The sequence below is a fragment of the Rana temporaria genome, chromosome 8 (assembly GCF_905171775.1).
Source record: "Rana temporaria chromosome 8, aRanTem1.1, whole genome shotgun sequence".
Taxonomy (NCBI): Eukaryota; Metazoa; Chordata; class Amphibia; order Anura; family Ranidae; genus Rana; species Rana temporaria.
In genome coordinates, this window is record NC_053496.1 from 161,384,646 (window position 1) to 161,408,024 (window position 23,379).

Below are 23,379 nucleotides of genomic sequence, written 5' to 3' on the forward strand. Positions count from 1 at the left end.
AACCAACAGTTTAGCCTCCTGGCTTCCATACTTGCCATCCGGCTGTTTCAGGCCTTTAGCCTAGGCCTAAGTTCTGTTCCTCAGAACAAACAGTTTCCTAGGGATAAGCTCAAACCTCGCTTTCTCCCGATAAGCGTCTTGCTGCTCAATCATCAAACGACATCTGCCTCCTGCAGACATGCATGCCCTAGCTGCAACTAAGGATGAGCTCCGGCGTGTTTCCATAGAACACGTGCAGAGCCGCCAGGAAGTGAGCACGGCGCTGCGCTAATCACAGCCAGGGAGACATTTCACGATCCCTGCAGCCGAGCATCGGGACAATGTCTCCCTGGCTGTGATTAGCACAGCACCGTGCTCACTTCGTGGCGGGCTCTGCACGTGTTCTATGTGAACACGCCGGAGCTCATCCTTAGCTGCAACCCATGCAGCATCTCTGACTCCTCTCAGAGGGATTGGGAATCCACCTGATTCCCAGGAACAAACTTCCTGTCTGTTGGGTGGGGCTCTGAGCCATGTCAGGTCAGAACTAAATAACTCAAGACACAGCTGTGTAATTAATGTCTTTCTCTTCAAAATCTGGCATAAACCAGCAATCTTTCACATAGCACAGATTCCCACCATCACAATATATATATATATATATATATATATATATATATATATATATATACATCCAAAAATGTTTTGCCTTTCATTTCTTATTTAACCTCTTATGGATGCTCCACACTGATATACTGCAGCAGGGTGGCCCTCCTGCGTAAAATCACATACCTGTACTTAATTTCTGGGTCTGGGGCGCACGCCGTTAGCGACCCGTTCCCACTGTGATTAGACACAGTGGGAGCCAATCGGCACGTCCGGCGGACCTGATTTCTACCGGGACCCGCCGATCTTTCTCAGGAGAGGTAAAACAGCAGTCTGCCTATGTAAACAAGGCAGGCTGCTGTTCTGTGAGAGGGGAAGATGGAGATGCTAAGCAAAAACACAGATTTCTGTCCCCCCCCCCACACACAGTTAGAAAGCACTCTCTGGGAGCACGTTTAACCCTTCAATTGCCCCTGATGTTAACCCCTACCCTGCCAGTGTCAGTACAGTTGCAGTGCATTTTTTAAGCACTGATCACTGTATTAGTGATACCACCAAAAGAAAGCTCTATGTGTCTATTTGTGGGGACAAAGGACATCGACTTTATTTGGGTACAGTGTCGCACGACTGCGTAATTGTCAGTTAAAATAACGCAGTGCTTATTGCAAAAAATGACCTGGTCACAAAGGGGGACCTTCTGAAGTGGTAAAACTGAATATGTTCTTTTACAAGGTGAGTGTTCACATGTACAGTACATTAGGTCCCTGCTGCTGCATAGAACAAAAATCAAAAATAACCAAGCTTCAGCTTTAAAATTGGGATGTACAGACACAAAATATTAATAAAGCAATGCGCACACTGTTCTCTAATGACGTCTATCAGGCACAGGAAAAAAAATATAAAATAAAAGAGTAAGTTATCCTTTAAAGAAATCCAACCTTAGGCCCGGTTCACACCTTTACTGTGATGGAGTGAAATAAAATGTCTGTTATCTTTCTCCTAACCACTCAAATATTGCTTTCCTTTCTTTTATTTCTTGTTGCGATGTGTGTGTGTATATATATATATATATATATATATATATATATATATATATATATATATGTGTGTGTACACATATACACACATACATGTATGTATATGTGTAATTTTGCATTACATTAGTATTATTTTCCTTGAATGAAAGTCATGACAGTGTTAATCTTATCCCAGAGTGTAAAACGAGAAACAGATGTCTTCCAACCCCCTCCCACCGTGTAAGGGAAAAATGGCCCCCATGTCCTGGAATGTTTGCATCGTGGCAAGGAAGAAATGTAACGAGAGAATATTATATGTGGATGAGCCAATCAGATGCACCCATATGTGATGATGCTTGCTTATGTCACTTTGGCTATAAAGCTGTGATTTCAATAAAGCTCTTCCCTTTTTTCTGTTGGAGACAACAGAGACTGCAGTGTGAGATTTCTTCTGCATGCATGTGCTCACATAATCATGAATTTGGCTCAGCGGCAGAATAGAACATGTATCCTGGAATTGAGGGAAAATCTATTACACTACATTGGCCTTTTAGGTGCGGTATCTTTGAACTTTAAACACACACTTATTAATTCAAGTGCTTTACAGGTGTAGCAAGCAGTATTAATTAACACATCTAAAATGCACATGTGTGAACCTTAAAGTTCAAATCAAGTGACATTATCTGACCACAGTTTACAATAATATTTAAAACGTATTCTTCTTATGTGGGTTGAACTTCTATTATAAAGCTGATGCATGCCATAAAAATGTATAGGTAACGTGCTCTTATTAAGTAATAGGTAGTCTGACATTGTTTGCTGGTTGTGGTTGCTGTGGTTCTGCTGGATATCCATAAGTAGCACCAGTCATGGAAACTGCACCAAGATTCACGGCAAACGCACCATCATTCCGTATCATGAGTTGCTTAAAAAGAGGTAAAAAAAAAAAAAACATGAGCATGATGTTCCTTAAAGTCAATGTATAGTATTTTCTGTATTATGTTTATTTTAGCATATACTATGACATATTACAGACGTGATATCATATGCTAGGTGGACCTGTAGTATTAAACCTTCTGTACTTACCCTGTTTTCCCCAAAAATAAGCCCTACCCTGAAAATAAGTAGGGTACTAAAGTTTGTCGCCATTTCACGGACGGATGCAGTTTTAAGATTTGACATTTTGGGTATGTGTTTAGTTGGCGCAACCTCATCTTTTATATTTTACTGAACAAATTGGGTATTTACTTGTGTTTATGTACCCTAACAATTAGCTTTGCTTACATACAGTAGAATCATTTTTTGAATATCTTTAGGTGAAACTTTTTCCAGGTCCTACTATGACCAGAAGTTATCAATTGGCCTTGCTGTCCTTGTTCTCACTGATCCAAAACTGTCTTGCCACCTGCCAATTGCTATCAAGCTCTCGTTGCATGATGACACAGCAATATAAAATTGTCCAGCAGCAGGACATATTTAATGTGGAAGAATTGGCTGAAATGTACTAGAGACAGGGAGGTGTGCAGATGACACAAGTAAATTAGCCAGCAGCAGGACATTTTAAATAGCAAGGCTGGGCCCAAATGGACTAGAGAAAAAAAGCACAGGCTGGGGCTTTACTACAAGGATTAAAGGGGTTGTATCCTATGCATTAAGGTGAAAAAACTTCTGGCAGTGACTGGCCCCCCCCATTTTACTTACCTGAGCCCTAGAATTTCCCTCAGCGGAGACACGCTCTTTCTCTGCCCGTATTGGATAGATCTATAGCAGCGCTTCTCCTAGGGGGTTATACGATGCGGGGAGGAGCCGCAGAGGGACCCCAGAAGTTGAGGATCGGGGCCCATTCGTAAAGCTTCCTCTTTTTTTTTAAATAACAATCCCTTTAAGATACTGTAGGGGACAGAGCAGTGTAAAACTAACTAGCCACAATATAGGCATGCACCAGTTATCCCTGATTAAAACTAACTTTTATTATCTATGGGTATAGGGGGGGCAGTAAATATGAAAAAAAAATATATAAGCAAGTGTATAGACAGGTGAAGTCTACTTTCTCCACTGCAGGTGGCGCTATCTCCAGCAGCACCATAGTTGAGAAGAAAGCCAGGAGGAACATGGTTTACTGGGGAAGCGATCAGACCCTGGCGACAATCTTGGGTTAGGCAGAGGCTTTTTAAGGGCCTTTCTCCCAGGTTTGGTGCGTTTTTTTTTGGCAAGTTGGTGGTTTAGGGACAGGTAGCACTAGGTAAAGGTTTCTGGCCAGGAGGGAAAGTGTAGGGTCGCATCTCTTCTGGAGACTTCGCTGAATGAGCACTAGACGGTCAGGCTGCTTCTGTTCCCTCTCTATAGATGTCAGTCCGGCTGGAGTCTGCTTTTCCGTATTGTTGAAAACTGTGAGTACACCTGGCTGGGTAGCCTGCGCTCCAGTTTTGTTGTGATCTGTTGCTGCATTACTTCAGTACAAATTTTGACACCCCATTGTGTGAATTGACGCCACACACACTGCACCCCACCTACAAGTGGTTTAGGTGCGCACTGTCATTACATTTTGTTTTTTTTTAGAGACATTGAATACCCAAATTTAGGCCCCCCCAAACTAAAAAGGGACCATATCGTTATAAAATGAACATGAAATTGAATCCCCGCTGACAACAAAAATGCATGTGCAAGGGATGTCAAAATGCAGGTACCCCATAAAAAAGGATTATAGTTCTGCAAATTGTGAAAGTAAAACTCATGGCATTTCTATTAAATCACCAGTAGATGGCAGCATAGAGTTAAAAGCCTGAATGACACAGAACACATTTTAATGAATACTGTTAATAACAGGGGGAACCAAAAAGACTGACCATTGTTTCTGGTGGGAACGGAATACCAGTTGCTACCCAATCTATCAGTCTGAAGGTCATGTGTTTGTGTCATTGCAGGTAAGAGGCATAGCTCCCAACTGTCCCGGATTTTGAGGGACTGTCCTGACTGGAAGCAATGTCCCTCTGTCCCTCATTCCTCCTCATTTGTCCCTCATTTTGGTCAAATCTATAGAGTTGTATATAAAATGCACTTTTTATCTTTTAAGTGTTTTCCAGCCCTAAACCTTTCATCTGATTTCTATATTGCTGCATTTGTAAATTCCAAAAGCCAATATAAAGAAATAGTAGTAGTAAAGAAAGCACTTGTGGGTTTAACCAATCTTGTTTTTTTTTGTACAATTCTCCTTTAAGGGGGCATAGCAAGGGGTGTGTCCTATGCCTGCATACTTTTGCTGATAGGTGTCCCTCATTCCCATCTCAAAAAGTTGGAAGGTATGAAGAGGGAGTATAGTTAAAGCTATAAACAGGATGACATTGATTTAATTTACATCCCTAATCAGTAAAGGCTTCTGTCGCTGTGTGTGATTAACCACTTAAGGACCGCCTCCTTCACATAAACGTCGGCAGGATGGCATGGCTGGGCACAAGCACGTACAGGTACGTCCTCTTTAAGTGCCCAGCCGTGGGCGTGCGACGCGGTCCGAAGCTGGAGTCCCGCGATCGGTCCCCAGAGCTCAAGAATGGGGAGAGCTGTGTGTAAACAAAGGGGTAGATTCAGGTACCTTTTGCGCCCTCTTACAGAGGCGCAGCGTACCGTTTTAACACTGCGCCTCCGTAAATTACGCGGGAATGACGCGGGAATGACGGGTATACTTAGCATTGGCTGCCCCTGCTAATAGCAGGAGCAGCCTTACGCGTAACCCGACGAACGTAAACGACGTAAACTGCGTACGTAGGGCACACGTACGGTTGTGAATCGGCGTTAGTATGCAATTTGCATACCATACGCTGACCACTACAGGAACGCCACCTAGCGGCCAGCGTAAGAATGCAGCCTACTATACGACGGCATAAGAGCCTTATGCCAGTCATATCTTAGGCTGCAGTCGGCGTATCGAGCTCTCTGAATCAGGAGCAGTCGATACGCCGGCGCAACTAAGCAATTGCGCTGCGTAACTATGGTTACGCAGACGCAATTGCTTTCTGAATCTACCCCAAACTTCCCCTGTTCTTCACTGTGGCGCCGTCATTGATCGTGTGTTCCCTTTTATAGGGAAACACAATCAATGACGTCACACCTACAGCCACACCCCCCTTTCAGTTAGAAACACAAATGAGGTCGCACTTAACCCCTTCAAAGCCCCCTTGTGGTTAACTCCCAAACTGCAATTGTCATTTTCACAGTAAACAATGCATTTTTAATGCATTTTTTGCTGTGAAAATGAAAATGGTCCCAAAAATGTGTCAAAATTCTACGAAGTGTCCGCCATAAAAAAATTGCTGATCGCCGCCATTAGTAGTAAAAAAAAAATAAATTAATAAAAATGCAATAAAACTATCCCCTATTTTGTAAACGCTATAAATTTTGCGCAAACCAATCGATAAACGCTTATTGCGATTTTTTTTTTTACCAAAAATAGGTAGAAGAATACGTATCGACCTAAACTGAGGAAAAAAATATAGCAAAAAGTAAAAAATATTGCATTTTTTTTCAAAATTGTCACTCTATTTTTGTTTATAGCGCAAAAACTAAAAACTGCAGAGGTGATCAAATACCACCAAAATAAATCTCTATTTGTGGGAAAAAAAGGACGCCAATTTTGTTTGGGAGCCACGTCGAACGATCGCGCAATTGTCAGTTAAAGCGACGCAGTGCCGAATCGCAAAAACTGGCCAGGTCCTTTAGCTGCCTAATGGTCCGGGTCTTAAGTGGTTAAGAACATATCAGCACTTGTGCAATTGTTTATCATTTTCTATGAGGACATTTTTTCTGTATATGAGAATGTTATTATTACAGATAAGGATCCGCTCTGGCGTGTTCACAAAAAGCCCGCCAGCTCTGTGCAGAGACCGCCAGCACTGCGCTGCGCTAATCACAGGCAGTGAGACGTTTCCCAATCTCTGCAGCTGCACATCGGAACAATGTCTCACTGCCTGTGAATAGCGCAGCGCAGTGCTCACTTCCTGGCGGGCTCTGCATGTGGGCTTTGCGAACACAGATATAGATGTGTATTATTATGTATGAACGGAATAGCAGTTGCTACCCGGTCTATCAGTCTGAAGGTCATGTGTTTGTGTCAGTGCAGAAACGTTTCAATAAAAACACTCCCTTCGCACATCGGAATTATTGACCATACTTTCAGCATATGTGCAACACATGCATAAAATAAAATAAAAAATTTAAAACGGCGCATGAATTTTGAGGGGAATCGCACGCAATTTTTTTTTCAAAAAATTACATGAGGTCCCCGACCCCAAAAAAAAAATGTGCAAAGTAAATAAAAATCTAGAGAGTCCTTTGTCAAAAAAAAAAGTCCCTTGAAGTAGATCCAACGTCACGATGATTGCCCAACCGCTGACCCAGAGGACAAAAAAAACAACCCTCACTGACGCTTTGCTGCCACCGAATGACAGCAAGGCCACCTGATGACATCACCAGGTGATCCCACACCTTTATGAAATAATTGATTGATAAGGTCATATGCTACGTCATCAGAAAGCATAGGGTTTAACAATAGAGGTATTGTTATATATTGTGACAGGAAGTCAGGTAAATCTGTGGTTGTTGTCACAGACGGGAGATACATTTATGCCTTCTGTAGACAATACGCCAATTGTTATTAGGCATCGGCTGCAGAAGTAGCCAGAAAAGGTTTAAGGGCGTTGGAAAACTTCAGCTGTTCAGAATGAGGCAATTAAGGCCTATATAAGTAATCCAGAGGATTGCCACTGATTTGCTCCATCCTGAGGCTTTGTGAGTAAGGAGAGCAGTAGCTTAAAGTCTTCTGAGGAGGTGAGGTGGTGATGGATTTTTCTGTGTGACAAAAATCAAAAAGAGACTATTGTTTTTCTGCTGTATTACCAGCAGTGTCTGCCCAGCACTAGGCTGTGCCAGACTCCCTAGATAGGTTCCTGTGTGGTGAAGGTAGACGCCCCAAGTGGCTGGGGTTTATTTTATGTTTGATTTTGTTTATGCTGTTTGGATGCTTGCACTTGTTTCCAGCAAGATGGAAGAATAAACCAAAATATTTGTTTTCAACCGTCTTCGACTGCCTGTCTGTATAAATTCAGTGTGTAGTGAACCCATCCAGGGAGTCACACACCCCGCTACCGAGCTAACCCCTTACAATATAGAAACCTAAATAATATTGCACATCATATTGGACCGCAAAGCCCTCATAAAAGCACCCCCTCGCACCATATTAATGCTTTAACATAGGGTTTGTTATGTATTTAGGGGGGACCCCACACCATTTAATAAAATTAGTCTTTTAAGGGAACCCCACCACAAAGGGATTGTTATGGATTTGGGGGGGGGGCATGCTGTTATGTTTAAAAAATAAATAAATGCTGGTACTTTTTTGGGGGAATCTAGCTGATACCAGATGAGTCATGGACGTTAAGGATACAGCAGCCACTGGCTATTCATTGGCTGTTAAGGATGCTGCCAGCTGCTGATGTTAATGTAGCACCCTGGTCTTGAACAGGGATGCTGTCAAATCTAATTTGCTAGGTGGTAACTAACCTGGCCATTTGTTGGGCAAAGAATCAGGAGATCTCCTAACTCTGAGTTTGATGCACCTCTCTCCCTTACCACTGGGTGGCATTGCCACCTATGGCAGTGGAATGATAAGGGTGCATAAGAACTTGGAATATTAGTGGAGGTTGCTCTAGCCAATTTGGTCCCATAGCCTGCTGGGAGAGCCTATTTATTTAGGAGGAGCCAGATGATGGAAGTTCTGTTCCACCTGGGTGGCTGTCAGGATGGACATGCAATGAAAACTCCCGGCTGCTAGGCAAGAAGCCTGAGGTCTATCCGAGAGTTCCCTGGTTGTTAGGCAGTCTGAGGCCTACCCAGGATAAGAAAGAGCAGCGTAGGGTTGGGGCTTCATGTCGGAAGCCTACAGAGAACCCCTCTTTGTCAGAGGTGAAGGGACAGAGTTGCTAACGGAGGACAACCATTCCTGTCACCAGAGGCAAAGCTTGAATCAAGGTCAGAGGTAAAGGGGAAACTGGCCTCTGTCACCGTCAAGGGAGAATGCTCCTATTATCAGAGTCTGAGGCCCCGTACACACGTCCGAGGAACTCGACGTGCCAAACACATCGAGTTCCTCGTCGAGTTCAGTGTGGAAGCCGCCAAGATCTCGGCGGGCCGACTTTCCTCATTGAACAACGAGGAAATAGAGAACATGTTCTCTATTCGGCCCGACGAGTTTCGAAACGGAGCATGCGCAGTAGGTCCGGCGTGGGAGCGCGCCTAATTTAAATTGTACCCGCCCATTCGATTTGGACCGCCTTGCGCCGGACATATTTTAGATACACCGCCGCAAGTTTCCAGGTAAGTGCTTTGTGGATCGGGCACTAAAACTGAAAACTTGCAGCGGTGTAACGTAAACGGCTTACGTTACACGGGCGCAATTGTACCTGAATCTGGCCCTAAGTCCTGGTAAATGCCCATTTCAGAAGTTGGTGACGGTGGCACGATTTGGTGGATTAGCAGTCATATATTTGTTATAACACGGAGCACTGCATCACTGGACTTTTTTTATGGACACAGTTTATTTTATTTATTCAATATAACTGACACTGGAAATTTGGCATATGGTATTTTTTTTATTTTTATAGGTTGGATTTCTTTGCGTATATAGCATGAATGTTATTATTTATATTGGGTTCACCATCGCAATAACAAGGTTGTAGGATTGGCGCAGCAACACATTTTTTTTCACATATATTTTCATACACTTTACCATATTGGAAGTGTACACAGTACTGCAGCAGATCCACAGTATACACAAAAAAATAATAAAAAAGGTTAGCGCCGGTGACACATAATATATATTTAACATGCAGTATTTTAGTAGTGTTTAGTAGTAGTAAATTGCAATTTTTTTTTTAATAAATGCTAAGAGGTATTTAATCATGGATCTTAACCCCTTCAATACAGGGCTTTTATACCCACCTCCATACCAGGCCTATTCTGGCACTTCTCTCCTACATGTACAAATCCTCATTCTTTTGCTAGAAAATTACTCAGAACCCCCAAACATTATATTTGTTTTTTTAGCAGACACCCTAGGGAATAAAATGGCGGTCATTGCAACGTTTTATCTTATTTTTCAAACGCCTTTTTTTGGGGAAAAAAAATGGTTTCATGAATTAAAAAATAACAAAACAGTAAGTTAGCCCAATTTTTTGGTAAAATATGAAAGATGATGTTACGCCAAGTAAATAGATACCTAACATGTCATGCTTTAAAATTGCACACACTCATAGAATGGCGCCAACATTTGTACAGGTTTCCAGTTTAGAGTTACAGAGGAGGTCTAGTTGCACACGCTCTAACACATGCGGCGATACCTCACATGTGTGGTTTGAACAATGTTTACGTGGGCGGGACTTACGTGTGCGTTTGCTTCTGAGCGCGAGCTACCGGGGACAGGGGCGTTTTAATTTTTTTATTATCTATTTATTTTTTATTTTACTTATTTATTTATTTTTTACGCTTTTTTTTTTACTTTTTTTTTTTTTGATCGCTTTTATTCCTATTACAAGGAATGTAAGCATACCTTGTAATAGGAATGGTGTGTGACAGGTCCTCTTTAAGGAGAGATGCAAGGTCAATAAGCAATAAGACCCCACTCTCTTCCAGGCTGAATATTATAAGATTGCGAAAAAAAATCACAGATCTCATGCTTACTAGCCTCAATTTTGGCTCTGTTTTCTTACGGGTACCCAGGCGTGACGTCATCACATCGCACCCGGGCCTCCGACGGTCATAAAGATGGTACGCTTGGCACGCTTTCCCTTGCCATCGGGGGCCCGGGAAAGGATCGCCCTGCGCCGAATAGGAAGCATAGAGATGACTGGTGACCAGATGGTCACCAGTCATCTCTATGCTTCCTATTCGGCGCAGGGCGATCCTTTCTCCGGGCCCCCGATGGCACGGGAAAGCCTGGAGAAGCACCGGATGGTGGCGGGAGGGGAGGGATGTCCCCTCCCGCCGCCTATAAGAACTATCAAGGGTCAGAACCGCCGCTATGATCATTCTTATGGTGAGCAGGATTGCCGCCGGAACACAATGATATCTGAATGATGCCTGCACCTAGAGGCATCATTCAGATATCACCACACAAAGTCCAGGATGTCATATGACGTCCACCCAGAATAGGAGATCCCCTTTGTGGACGTCATATGACGGTGTGCGGTATTGAAGTGGTTAGAGTGGTAGATATGCTTTGGGAATGCAGTCATTTGTCTCTTACCTGGGGAAAGGTGGAGTTTAACTTTGACATGGACATACATCCAAAAATGGAAATAGAAAATGTCACAAACAATAAAAGGCCATTTGCCGCCAGCAGAAGTGCAGTAACCACAAGGCTATATATCTGTCAATAAAAAAAAAAAACACAACAATTAGCTTTTTAAAAGGAAAGAATAGTGTATTACTGGTGTGTACATATTTTGCAATATCAATTCAGCCTTCATATAAGTTTCTTTCAATGGGACTTTCCCATGTTAAATTTTTTTTTTTCTGTATTTCCCTACTATTACAGCAGACATAATGGGTGGGGAGGATCGGCAGCTCTAAAATGCAAAGGAGTCCTGCCCCTACACAGTATTATAAGTCAGTAATGGGGAAGATCAGCCACAGGCAGAGCTTCGACAATATCAGTGACTAGTTATTTGCGTCCTACTTGCATTTCCAAGGGACACAGCTTCCACTGTTCAAATCCTCTTTTACCTACTATAACATCAGAAAATGCTTCCAGAAATGTTATTAACAGGTTTTATTACCTTAGGTATACCTTATATTACCTTGCAGTAGGACTGTGAACGTACCCCAAGGGTTAACTGCTTCTACATCTAAGAAACACAGAAAAGAGGATCTATTTACTTAAACCTCTGCACTGATAGACCAGTTCCTGCAGCCTTTGCTTTCTATCAGGGACTGTACTTACCGAGGCCGAGATGCTGAGGACGGCTCACCTTTGCGACCCAGCATAGTCCGCCCTCTGGAGTTGGGACAGAGGGGGGAAGGCACAAGGAGGCACCGGTGCCGGAAGCGGGGTGGTAGACTTGGTGCGTTGGTAGTAGCTGAGCAGACGTGGTACACTGATGACAGCTGAGGGTTAGGCAACTACTGACAGGAAGTTCAGGGTTTGTAAACAGGAACCGAAGACAAGTCCGGGGCACAGGCCGTAAGTCAAGGGCTGGAGAAGGCAGGGGAAGTCCGAAGATACAGGCCAGGGTCAAAGGGCAGGAGACAGCAGCAATCCAAGGTACGTAAGCCAAAGGGTCAGAAGTTCCGGGTGAGAGGAGAGTCGTCAGGAAGTCCGGGTCAAGGCAAGGAGATGTGGCAACAGGTAAACACACTAAAGCTGATGACAAACCAGCAACCTGTCCAGGGGAAGCTGCTGGTTTAAATAGGGGCGTCAGGCCTCTGGTCCCAGGGCTGCCGCGTGCGCGCCCGTGTACACGGCGCACCGCTGTACCGCGCATGCGTGTGCAATTCGCACACAGGCATGCGGCGTAGCACAATTCTACCGTGCATGTGCGCAAATCTGTCCGAAGTAGAACTGGTACCCTGACACTTTCCCATGCTGTCTAAGTTGTCTAAGGTCCTTATGTTATCAAGACCAAGGCAGAGTGCATAGCCCTGCAATGGACATGATGCTGCCAAGGGGCAGTCCACCACTAGAGCATGGTGATGCACCATCTGCCGGGGGAGCTGAGTTCCTGGTAAGTTAAAGTGGATGTAAACCCAATTTTTTATTTTATTTTTTTGCTGTCACAATGTAGAGTATAAGGCCTTGTACACACCATAGGTTAAACAGAGGACAACGGTCTGATGAACCGTTTTCATCGGTCAAAACGGATCGTGTGTGGGCCCCATAGGTTATTTAACCATCGTTTTAAAAAAAAGCCAACTTGCTTTAAATTTAACCGATGGATTCCTAAACGTTAGGACAAAACCGATCGTTAGTAGGCACGACCATTGGTTAAAAACCCACGCATGCTCAGAATCAAGTTGACGCATGCTTGGAAGTATTGAACTTCGTTTTTTTCAGCACATCGTTGTGTTTTACGTCACCGCGTTCTGACACGATCGTTTTTTTAACCGATGGTGTGTAGGCACGACGGACCATCAGTCAGCTTCATCGGTTAACCTATGACAACGGTCCATCGGTCCGTTCTCATCGGATGGACTGATCATATGTACGCGGCATAAGATTTCCTATCATCTGTGCCTAGTCTTGCCACAAAGAGTTAATCCAGCTCTGAGCAATCCTATTTTCTTTTTTCAGTGAGATAAACGAACAAACAGGAGAAAACTTGTGTCCGTTCCGCCCCCTTGCTGTGAGTGACAGGTTATTTACATATCTCATGCACTAGACTGGAGACAGGCTTTATTTTTTAATTCCCACCCCCACTCCTTTTCTGAAGTCATGCGGTTACTTTTCTGTATTTTGACTGGATGGTAGTAATCATGGCAGAATTTAGGAGAAAATGTATGTTGACAAGGGGAGTGTAGAGGTGGGCGGGGAATCTACTGACATCACGACTCCACCCACCGAGCTCCAGACAACAGACCCACCCACAGAATCTGCAGTTTTTCAGTTCGTATAACACACAGAGGGGAGATATTTGACAGGTAAGGATACATGCAGGAGGCATCTATATCCTTATAGATCAGCACTATGGCAGTAGTTTAGAAAGGATGAGAGTGGCTTTACATCCATTTTAAAGTGCAAAAACTCTTCCCTACACTAATCGAGCAATCCCACTGCAGGGGATAATTTTTAGACATGTGCACTGTCAAAAAATGTGTTTTTTTTGTTTGTTATTTTTTGTTTTTTTAAATGTTTTCGTAAATTCGGGAAATTAAAAAAAAAAAATTCATTTTGTTTCATTCGTTTTTTTTTTTTTTCGTAAATTTGGGAAAATCGAAAAAAAAATTCTGTTATATTCGTTTTTTTTTGCTTTTTTCTGAAATTCGTAAATTCGGGAAAATCGAAAATTCGAAATTCGGAAATTCAGAATTTTCGGATTTCCGAAAAGGCAAAAAACGAAAAAAACAGTAAAAAACAAATGAAAAACGAAAATTCGTAAATTCGAAAAATAAAAAATTCGAAAATGAAAATTCGAAAAATAAAAAACGGAAATGTTTTCGTTAAAAAACTAATTAGAAACTAAACGAATTGCACATGTCTAATAATTTTAAAGCTTCTGGGAGTTGGGCCCTAAATATAAGTTTAGGGATCCCTTTGTATGAGTTAATATTTTCCCACGTACACAAATTGATTAACAGTTCTCACCACAGCACACCACATCAGCCCCAGCACACCGCATCGGCCCCAGCACACCGCATCGGTCCCAGCACACTGCATCGGCCCAGCACACCGCATCGGCCCCAGCACACCGCATCGGCCCCAGCACACCGCATTGGCACCAGCACACCGCATCGGCCCCAGCACATCGCAGCACACCGCATCGGCCCCAGCACACTGCATCGGTCCCAGCACACCACATCGGTCCCCCGCCAAATCACATAGCCCCCAGCACACTGCATCGTTCCCACCAAATCGCATTACCCCCAGCACATGGATGAGTTTTACGGGCAAAGTGAGGAAGCTTTGGGCACAGTGGATGCATTTGATGGCCCAAGTGAGACAGTGTTATATGGCCCAAATGAGACAGTGTTATATGACCCAAGTGAGACAGTGTTATATGGCCCAAATGAGACAGTGTTATATGGCCCAAGTGAGACAGTGTTATATGGCCCAAGTGAGACAGTGTTATATGGCCCAAGTGAGACAGTGTTATATGGAACAGTGAGGCAGCCGTTTGATGGCACAGTGGCTGTGTTTGCTGAGTGCAGTGGCAGCGGATATGATAGCAGGCTCTGCTCTCCCATCAACTCTACCCCTCGCCCCCCCCCCCGCCGAGTACATGATTAGTGCGGTGGGCAGGGCTGTTAACCATCTCTCCGCCTCCGCCCGCTCCCCGCCCGCTCCCGCCCACTCACTCAAGATGAAACTGCGGCGATACTTCAGCCCAGCCTCCTGGGATTGATGACAAACATCTCCCAGGAGGCATAGCAGCGCTGTGCCGCGGCAGGAGAAAGAAACTCACGGCGAGAACACAGTGAGTTAAAAAAAAAAACATGCCAAATATGTTTAAGGGGGCAGTATGCTATAGAATGCTATAAAGTTGAAAAACAGGGTGGAATTCCGCTTTAAGTTAAAGATGCCATCAAATCCTAATGTTTCCTTCTTTTAGAGATATTTCCGAATCCCCCTTTGTCACCCCCTCTTTTTCTTCCTTTGCCCTCTGCCTTTTGGTCCTTAACCAGGCTCTAAAAAATGCCTCTCCTAATTATCAGATGGCCATTTTCCAAATGGATCCTTAGCATGTTCAGGCCGAGGTCCAAACCCCTTTTCCACCTGCACCAGCTCTCCCCATCATCTCTGTTATTCTCATTGTAATAAGTTAATAGTGAAAATTGATTGGATAATGGTAATGGCATCATGGGTAAGGGTGTCAGGGGTTTTCCATACCCACCTCTATAATGCTCACTCTGTATGCTTGAGGTCCACCATCCCCTCCCCTGTGATCAACAGTGGGTTGTCCACCTGGGGGTCTCCTTACTTTGTACAGGAAACGTTTATGGGGAACTGTGTCAAATGCTTTTGCAAGATCCAGATACATCACGTCTACGGGCCTTCCTTTATCTAGATGACAGCTCACCTCCTCATAGACGGTTAATAGATTGGTTTGGCAAGAACGATTCTTCATGAATCCATGCTGATTACTGCTAATGATACCATTCTCATTACTAAAATCTTGTATATAGTCCCTTATCATCCCCTCCAAGAGCTTGCATACTATTGATGTAAGGCTAGCCGGTCTGTATTTCCCAGGGATGTATTTTGGCCCGTTTTAAAATATTGGTGCTGCATTGACTTTTCTCCAATCAGCTGGTACCCCTTCCCATTGTCTGGCAATTACTTGACTGAGTTCCCTAAGGACCCTCGGGTGCAAGCCATCTGGTCCCAGTGATTTATTAATGTTAAGTTAGCTAGCAGCAAGGAGAATGTTTAAAAAAAAACAAGATGAATAAATAAAAACCTGTGCTCTGTGTCCTTAAAATCCTAAACTGTAAAAATCACATTCCAAAGACTGCTGCAACCCTCATATTGGAAAACAAAAATACGTGCAATTAAACATCCAAAATGGGTGCACTGTCCTTTTTAGTATAAAGTGTTCAATAACTCATCCAACCAAGCATGAAATTACATAAGATTTAAACATTCCTTTTAATGTATACATACTGTATATCATGTGCAAAAATGTCAAAAAAGCATGTGCAAAAATGTCATGAAAAGTGCCCAAGTGCAAATTAAAACAAATTATTATAAAGTTCAATACACCATCAGTCTAAAAAAAAGCTCATATAAATTCATTAAAGGGGAAGTCCACCCCAACACTAAAATCTCTACATCTACAAACATCCACGATCTAAGACTAACCTATCTAGCCCTGTAAAGAAGAAATCGCTACATGTACCTTTTCTGAAGCCGATCCGATGCAGTCCCACGCTGAGCTGTCAGGAGCGGATTTGCTGTGGAGGCAAGTGCAGAGGAGGCAGACGACAACGGAAGCTCCATAGTAAGCCTATGGGTGACGTCACTTCCCAACCGCTGTCTGCTGTCTCCACAGCAAACCTTCCGCCCCTGGAGACCAGACCGAAGTCGCTTCAGAAAAGGTATGTGTAGAGATTTCTTCTTTATAGGGTTAGATAGGTTAGTCTTAGATCGTGGATACTTGTAGATGCAGCAATTTTAGTGTTGGGGTGGACTTCCCTTCTAAATTTTCAGTGATAAATTGATAATACATTTCTTCAACTTTATAGCTAGTGCTCCAAGTGCTGCAATACACTTGCCCAGTGTGACTCCACCATTTCTCTTACCTGAATGAATAACCTCCTCATAAAAGGTTAAACACAACATGAAAAAAAATGCTCCTCGGTCCTAGGAACAATTTATCGGCTCATTACTGTATCAGACCAGTCCTGTAAGCTACAAATTAAGGTATATGGTTGTAGACCCTCTCCTGTACTATATCAGCCATCTTTAATCCTCTCTTGTACTACGCTAGCATTCTCTGACCCTCTCCCTCTCCTGTACTATGCCAAGAGTCTCTGACCCTCTCCTGTACTATGCCAAGAGTCTCTGACCCTCTCCTGTACTATGCCAAGAGTCTCTGACCCTCTCCTGTACTATGCCAAGAGTCTCTGACCCTCTCCTGTACTATGCCAAGAGTCTCTGACCCTCTCCTGTACTATGCCAAGAGTCTCTGACCCTCTCCTGTACTATGCCAAGAGTCTCTGACCCTCTCCTTTACTATGATAGCATTCTCTGACCATCTCCTGTACTATCACAATTCACTCACTCAATGATAACCAATAAAGCTTTTTTGTATCCTACATTGTGTTATGACTTGACCTGCTTGAGAGAACTTTCTCTTTGTAGCGCCTGTGTACTTTTCAGTACAGGTGTCAAATTTAGTTGGGGAATGAGAGAGTTACTTTGCTCTCATTTATATTGATCTGTTTAAATTGGGCTGTTGCCACTCCTGGACTGTCCTGTGTGTTCATGCTGTGCTCCGAAGATACAGTTCCATCTTGGGAGGCAGGTGGCGCCAGAGGGGTCCAGGCGGAGCCGCTTTCCCCAGCAGCCAATGAGAGGAGTGTTTCCCTCGCGGGGCATGCTGGGGGAGGGTATTTCTGTGGCAGACGCCATTTTTTGGGGTCTTCGCCCGTTCCTGGTTCCAGGTGCGGCACCCACCTTCAGGGTGTGTGCACATCACAGGCCCCGGTGATATGGCCTACCAGGCCGGGGCACACATGCTACGTGGAGTTCCTGACTCTGGGCCCTCATGGCCCAGAGCAACTGATGCGGCAAAGGGGCCCCAGTGACTTACTGGGTCCTTCATCTCTTATTAAGCAGATCCCAAGCGAGTTGTGCTGTTCGGTGGGGAGTCGGTCTGAGGTGAACCCGGAGGCAGGTGATCCAACAGGGCTTAGAAGAACCATTGGGGATCTGGGTGACCGGACACTGACAGGTTGTATGCTGCAAACTGTCAGTCGGTGACCCCAAAGATACGAAGTCTACCTGAGGGAGATTCAGGCAAATTATTGACTGGGAGGATTCGCTCTACCATCCATGTTCCTGAGTATTGGGCCTGTGGCAGAGGTCTCATTACTAATCTTAATTCTAATAGCCAAGTCGGTGGCAGAGACTTGTTCCTTCCCAGAGGTTCTAAGTGACGCTCTGGCTGCCAGGCCTGTGAGAGGGACCTGTCCAGGGGCACTTTACCCACTTCGGCTGAAGTGGCGACGAAGCAAGAGTTGCTATTGGAAGCAGGACTGCTTCCGTTTATCCATAGGCCTGAATCTGCAAGTTCTCCTTTCACCAACCTACTTCTATCTATCTCAGTTTGACTGTTGGTCATGTTGGACCAGTAATAAAGCATATAAAACTTCACCCTGCTATCTGGACATTCTGTTATTGCTCTTCTTCATCATCATCATCATCATCATCCCTAGACACATCACAGAGGTAACATAATTATGCCGATCCCAAATCTAACGAGCAGCTCCTGAGCGGGTAGCGCTACATCTTTTTTTGTGCTATATGTTTATGGGTCCATCAGAACTGCGTCCCATGGGTTACCATGTGGATGAGGTTTGAATACTATTAGTGTTTTTTTGAAATTTTCTAATTCTTCTTATATGGTAGATCCAGGCAACCACCTCCATTTTTTTCCTCTCCTTTACTATGCCAGTATTCTCTGACCATCTTTTGTACTACATCAGCCATTTCTGATATTCTTTTGTACTACGCCAGCATTCTCTGATCCTCTCTTGTACTACATATGCCAACAGTCTCTGACCCTCTATTGTTCTACACCAACAGTCTCTGACCCTCTCCTGTACTATGCCAGCAGTCTCTGACCCTCTCTTGTATTACAACATGCAGTCTCTGACCCTCTTCTGTAGTACACCACATCCTGCAACATCTGTACCATGTCTGCAGTCTCTACTGCAGTTAATTAGTCGAGAGACAGTCAATCTCTAGCAACAGATTAGTGATTGGTAATGATGTACTGTAACCTCTAGCAACTAATCAGTAATCATGATTACATTCATTTTTTTGAGACTGTGTGTGGTTCTCCATCCCAAAAAGCAAATAAACACAAATTGGGGGGGGGGGGATCTTAGACTCTATTTAACCACATTCCCTTTAAGCCGTTTCCATTATTTAGTGTAATTTAAGCCACAAAATGGGTGCCCCAATCCTAATTTACATAACGCTTCACCTGGCTTTCTGGAAAAAATAGTGACCCCAAAAAGTTTTTGCAAATGTTGCCAACTATGGCTATGGCCGGCCATCAATGATTGGTGGTGTTTTTCAATGTGATTTCTCAGCAAAATAAAACATGGAGGAATCAGGGATTTTGCTTTTTGAATATTAAAATGAATTAAATAGCGTTTTCGGTTTGTGGTACTCAGATGCAATGTAGTCCCACTTTAAGCTTTGACCATAAAACCTGGAAGCTGATTGGTTTCTACTTGGAACTGCACCAGATTTTGCACTGTACAGTTTACTTCTGTTTTAAGTGAAAATTATAACTACTTTCCAGTCAATAAAATATAACTTACAGGATCCAATGAGAGTTCCCCTCCATAGTAAAACCAGCGCCCATTAAAATAACTTGCACCGAATGCCAGGTCAAGTGCATTTATAATCGTTGCAGCCAAGCTGAAAATGAAGCTTATGATGTTCATGGCGAGGGAGCCTTGGATCTGTGAACAGAGCAGAGGCAGAGTAATCCATGACATGGAAGCTATGCAGGATGATGCATGCATATAGAAGTGTATATAATGTTTAGCTGTTAGGATACCAATGGTTTTCATCAGCTACTGGTGTAGAATGATACTGAAGTATAAACTGAATTTTATAGGTTTGTGAACTTTTTTTTTTAAAGTTAAACCCAGGGTATAAAAAGGAGGGATACCTCTGCCAGTCTTTCTCAATAATTTTACCCCCAGATCTCCAGAACGGGATCACATCATTGTAACAGAAGCAATGTCCCAGAGCCTTGTAGGACCCCTTCATCAGGGTTTGGTAAAATATCAGGGGTAGAAAGACCCCTGATTTGTCTCACTTTTGAAACAAAGTGACACAGTCCTCAACCTCCATTTCTGCAGCTTTAGTTGCATAGAATGAATGAACAAACAGGAAAAGCAAAAAACAAAGTTAACTATATTTCAGTTATAAATGAACACAGTGAGTGATTACTACTGAAAAGGAAAGGGCCAGTAAATTAAATATTTACAGGTCCCTTCCCCCACTCTCCATCCTGAAATGATCCCCTGAACAGCTGGCAAGAGAGGAGGGGAATCTAGCAGCATTGCCGGGGGGGGGGGAGTCCACAGGGGGGCCTGGGCAGCAGAAGGAAACGGGAACCTAGACAGGAGGGGCAGTGCAGTGGGGGGCAGCGTTTACAGGATCCCCTATAATCCCTCCTGCAGTGGCTAAAAGCTGGTGTGGAGGAGAAGCTGGCTTTCAGCTGCTGCATATGCAGAAAAAGAGTCGCCCTTGGGACTTTAAATGAGGTGGTCACAGTTTGCCACTGAGTAACAAAAATAGTAACAGTATAGATTTTTTATTAAAATAGATGTACATACATGAATAGTACAGCATGGTAGCTCAGCCAATGGATTTGCACATAATAAAAGGTAATTAAAATTGATACAAACGTTATACAATGCAGTATATACAAATGCATGCATCAGAGAACCTGACGCACGTTTCGCGAGATCATTGCTCGCTCATCAGGGGTGGATGCAGATGGAATGTATTTAAAATAGATAGAGATGTGTCACAGTGGTAAATGCACGAACAATGGCAGAATGGGCCAGAACAAACTGGCCCAATACTTACCAATGAACGAAGCCAGTGTCTCCATTGCTGAACCCCCAAATGGACGGCAGCATCCAAGGTGTGGCACGGGAGGTAACTAGGGGGGGAACTACAGTCCTCCTGTCCAGGTTTTGGGGACCAGGAAGGAAGGGACATGATCTACCTGTCACCTGCTGGCAATCAACAGTAGATCACGATTGATGGGTTGCCACACTGTAAAACATTTTAATTGTTTGTATTTTCCAGTGGCACTCCACTTATCACCTTGTGAATAACTCACTTTACCGGATATGTGACCCTTTAAATTGATATGAAAACCTCAATGTGCTCATTTAATTTTTTTTTATCCTCCACAGGTTATCTTCCTTTCTTTCTCTTCTCTAGTTCTGCGGTTCAAAATTATCCTCCAGAGGTCTCCATGCCAACTGCATCCTCGAGCCCTATGCAGTGTGTGCTGCATGCTGGAGCAGTATCTGTCTGCCTCCTCTCTGTCCTCTGGACTGGAGTATGGACTACTTATCTCTGCCAAACACCTGTCTCAGCAGGTGGCAGATCCTGTCACCAGATGACCTATTTTAAAACCTGAGTCTAGGATTGGATCATTGCTGGATGGTCTTTCCATTTATTTCCTTGTTCTCTGTATTCCTGAAGCCTGTTTGCTTTCATTCCTGATACAGTTACATCTGCCTGTTCACTGGATTACCCTTACCTGTTTATGTCTGCTGCTCATCTGTGTTTCTGAACTCAGCTTGGTTTTTTGACCAAGTTTCTGCCTTCTGAGGTTGTATTTTGCTGCCAGCATTCAATAGGGTGACCATGTGTCCCGGGTTGCCCGGGACAGTCCCACATTTTGCAGGTCTGTCCTGGGCACCTTCATTCCAGGACAATACAGTGTCCTGGAATGAAACTGACACAGCCACCCCCCCTGGGCCAATCTGATGCCCCCAAAAAAGGCTGCCACATCACCGTTTTACTCACTGACAGTACTTGTCCTGGCCGGGAATGCATGGAGGAGCACAATCCCCGCCCCCTGCTTGTTATAGGAGTAACATAATCCCACACCAGCCAATCAAGATGGCCAGAGACCCTACACCCATAAGACGCTAGGGAGAAAATGTCTATGTCAGCAAGAATGTTCATTCAGGAGCGGAGGTAAGTATTTGCAGATATGAACAGTTTAAGAATAACCTAATAAACAACTCTAGAGCTACATCTGCTTGTTTGTCAAGTAAATAAAAATTATGCATACTGTACACATGTACACTATTTATTTAATATTTACTTTTCTAACTTTACTTAGTCTTGAATAGGAATGAGCTTCATGTTCGAGTCGAACGTATGTTCGACTCGAACATCGTATGTTCGATCGTTCGTCGAATTACGAACAAAACGGGTCGTTCGCGCCAAATTTGAGTGACGCGCCACGGCCCATAATTTACTGCGGCATCGCGCGCTGATGATTGGCCAAGCATGCACTATGACCCGCATGCTTGGCCAATCACAGTGCGCAAAAAACGGAGAGCCATAATTGGCCAAAGCCAGGGTGGCTTTGGCCAATTATAGCTCAGGGGGTTTAGTACACGCCCCACACTATAAAAGGCCGCCTGCAGGGCGGCCTTGTGTAGTGTGTTTCGGCAGTTAACAGAGAACAGAGAGAGACAGAGAGAGTGTCATTTTTTGCAGGTAGATAGAGCAGGCAGGCAGGCAGGCTAGTCAGTTAATGTTACAGTGTGTAATGGATATATATACATCCCAGGTGTTGTACATATATTTATACACTGTATAGCTTAGCTAGATCAGTTCTTCCTAATTTACTGTCAGGCAGGTGATTGTGCTATTTAAATACGTTATCATAGGCATACTATAGACACCCAGCAGGTACAATATGCAGGAGCAGTGATTTTAATGATGCTTAAATAAAAAATAAAAAAATGAAAAATGTCTTTAAATATTGTACCTGCTGGGTGTCTATAGTTTTCCTGTGAAAACGTCTTTGAGAACCCGGGTCTTGCCCGAGGGAACATGTATCAATGGAAAAAAAGTTTTAAAAACGGTCGTTTTTTCAGGAGTCTTGCTTCTGAAAAAACGACTGTTTTTTTAACTTTTTTCCATTGATACATGTTCCCTGGGGCAAGACCCGGGTTCTCAAAGATGTTTTACGACAATAACTTGAATATTGGGCTTTAAAATGAGCACTTTTGAATTCGAACGTTCGAGTCCCATAGACTTCAATGGGGTTCTAAATGTTCGCACGAACGTTCGGTCCGTTTGAAGGTCCTGGTGCGAACCGAACGGGGGGGGTGTTCGGCTCATCCCTAGTTTTGAACTTAGTAAAAATGCACACTGTGTGGGCAATTATTCCAGATATAATTGCTCCGGGCTGTTCAGGTTATACTGATAGAACTAAAGTGCACAAGAATTAAATGTCCTGGATTCTTATCTACTACAGAATAAATTCAATGTACAAAAGCCAATCAAACTCTATAGACCTATTAGCAGTAGAAAGATGTTACAAAAAGCACTTACCAAACATATGTTGGGTTTAGGCTGTGCTGCGACTGTCAGCGATCCCGCAATGATATACTGTAATATAATAACATGTAATCAAGAAGATACATATTGGGCATCAAAATCAATTGCCGATGTTATTTATAGACAGAGGGTCACTTGAAAGCGTATATTGTAATCTGATCTTCACTTAATGGGTCCCTTAAAGTGTATATTCACTTTTGCACTAAAATTGGGATACTTATTATTGTA

The 23,379-nt window shown here is 43.6% G+C and overlaps 1 protein-coding gene across 2 annotated transcripts in view; it reads right to left on the minus strand.

Annotated features, from left to right (window-relative positions):
• Positions 1 to 1,716: 1,716 nt before the first annotated feature.
• The window catches only part of LOC120909310 (membrane-spanning 4-domains subfamily A member 4A-like), a 44,708-nt gene continuing 23,045 nt past the window's right edge, over positions 1,717 to 23,379 (minus strand). The window contains exons 4-7 of one of the 2 annotated variants that reach the window (XM_040321057.1): positions 23,146 to 23,202; positions 19,356 to 19,499; positions 10,894 to 11,016; positions 1,717 to 2,526 (exon numbers count right to left, since the gene is read on the minus strand). In XM_040321057.1, the coding sequence (XP_040176991.1) occupies positions 2,392 to 2,526; positions 10,894 to 11,016; positions 19,356 to 19,499; positions 23,146 to 23,202 (459 nt within the window). In that variant the 3' untranslated portion in view covers positions 1,717 to 2,391. The remainder of the gene's footprint in view (positions 2,527 to 10,893; positions 11,017 to 19,355; positions 19,500 to 23,145; positions 23,203 to 23,379) is intronic. The other variant, XM_040321058.1, reaches the window with a different exon arrangement.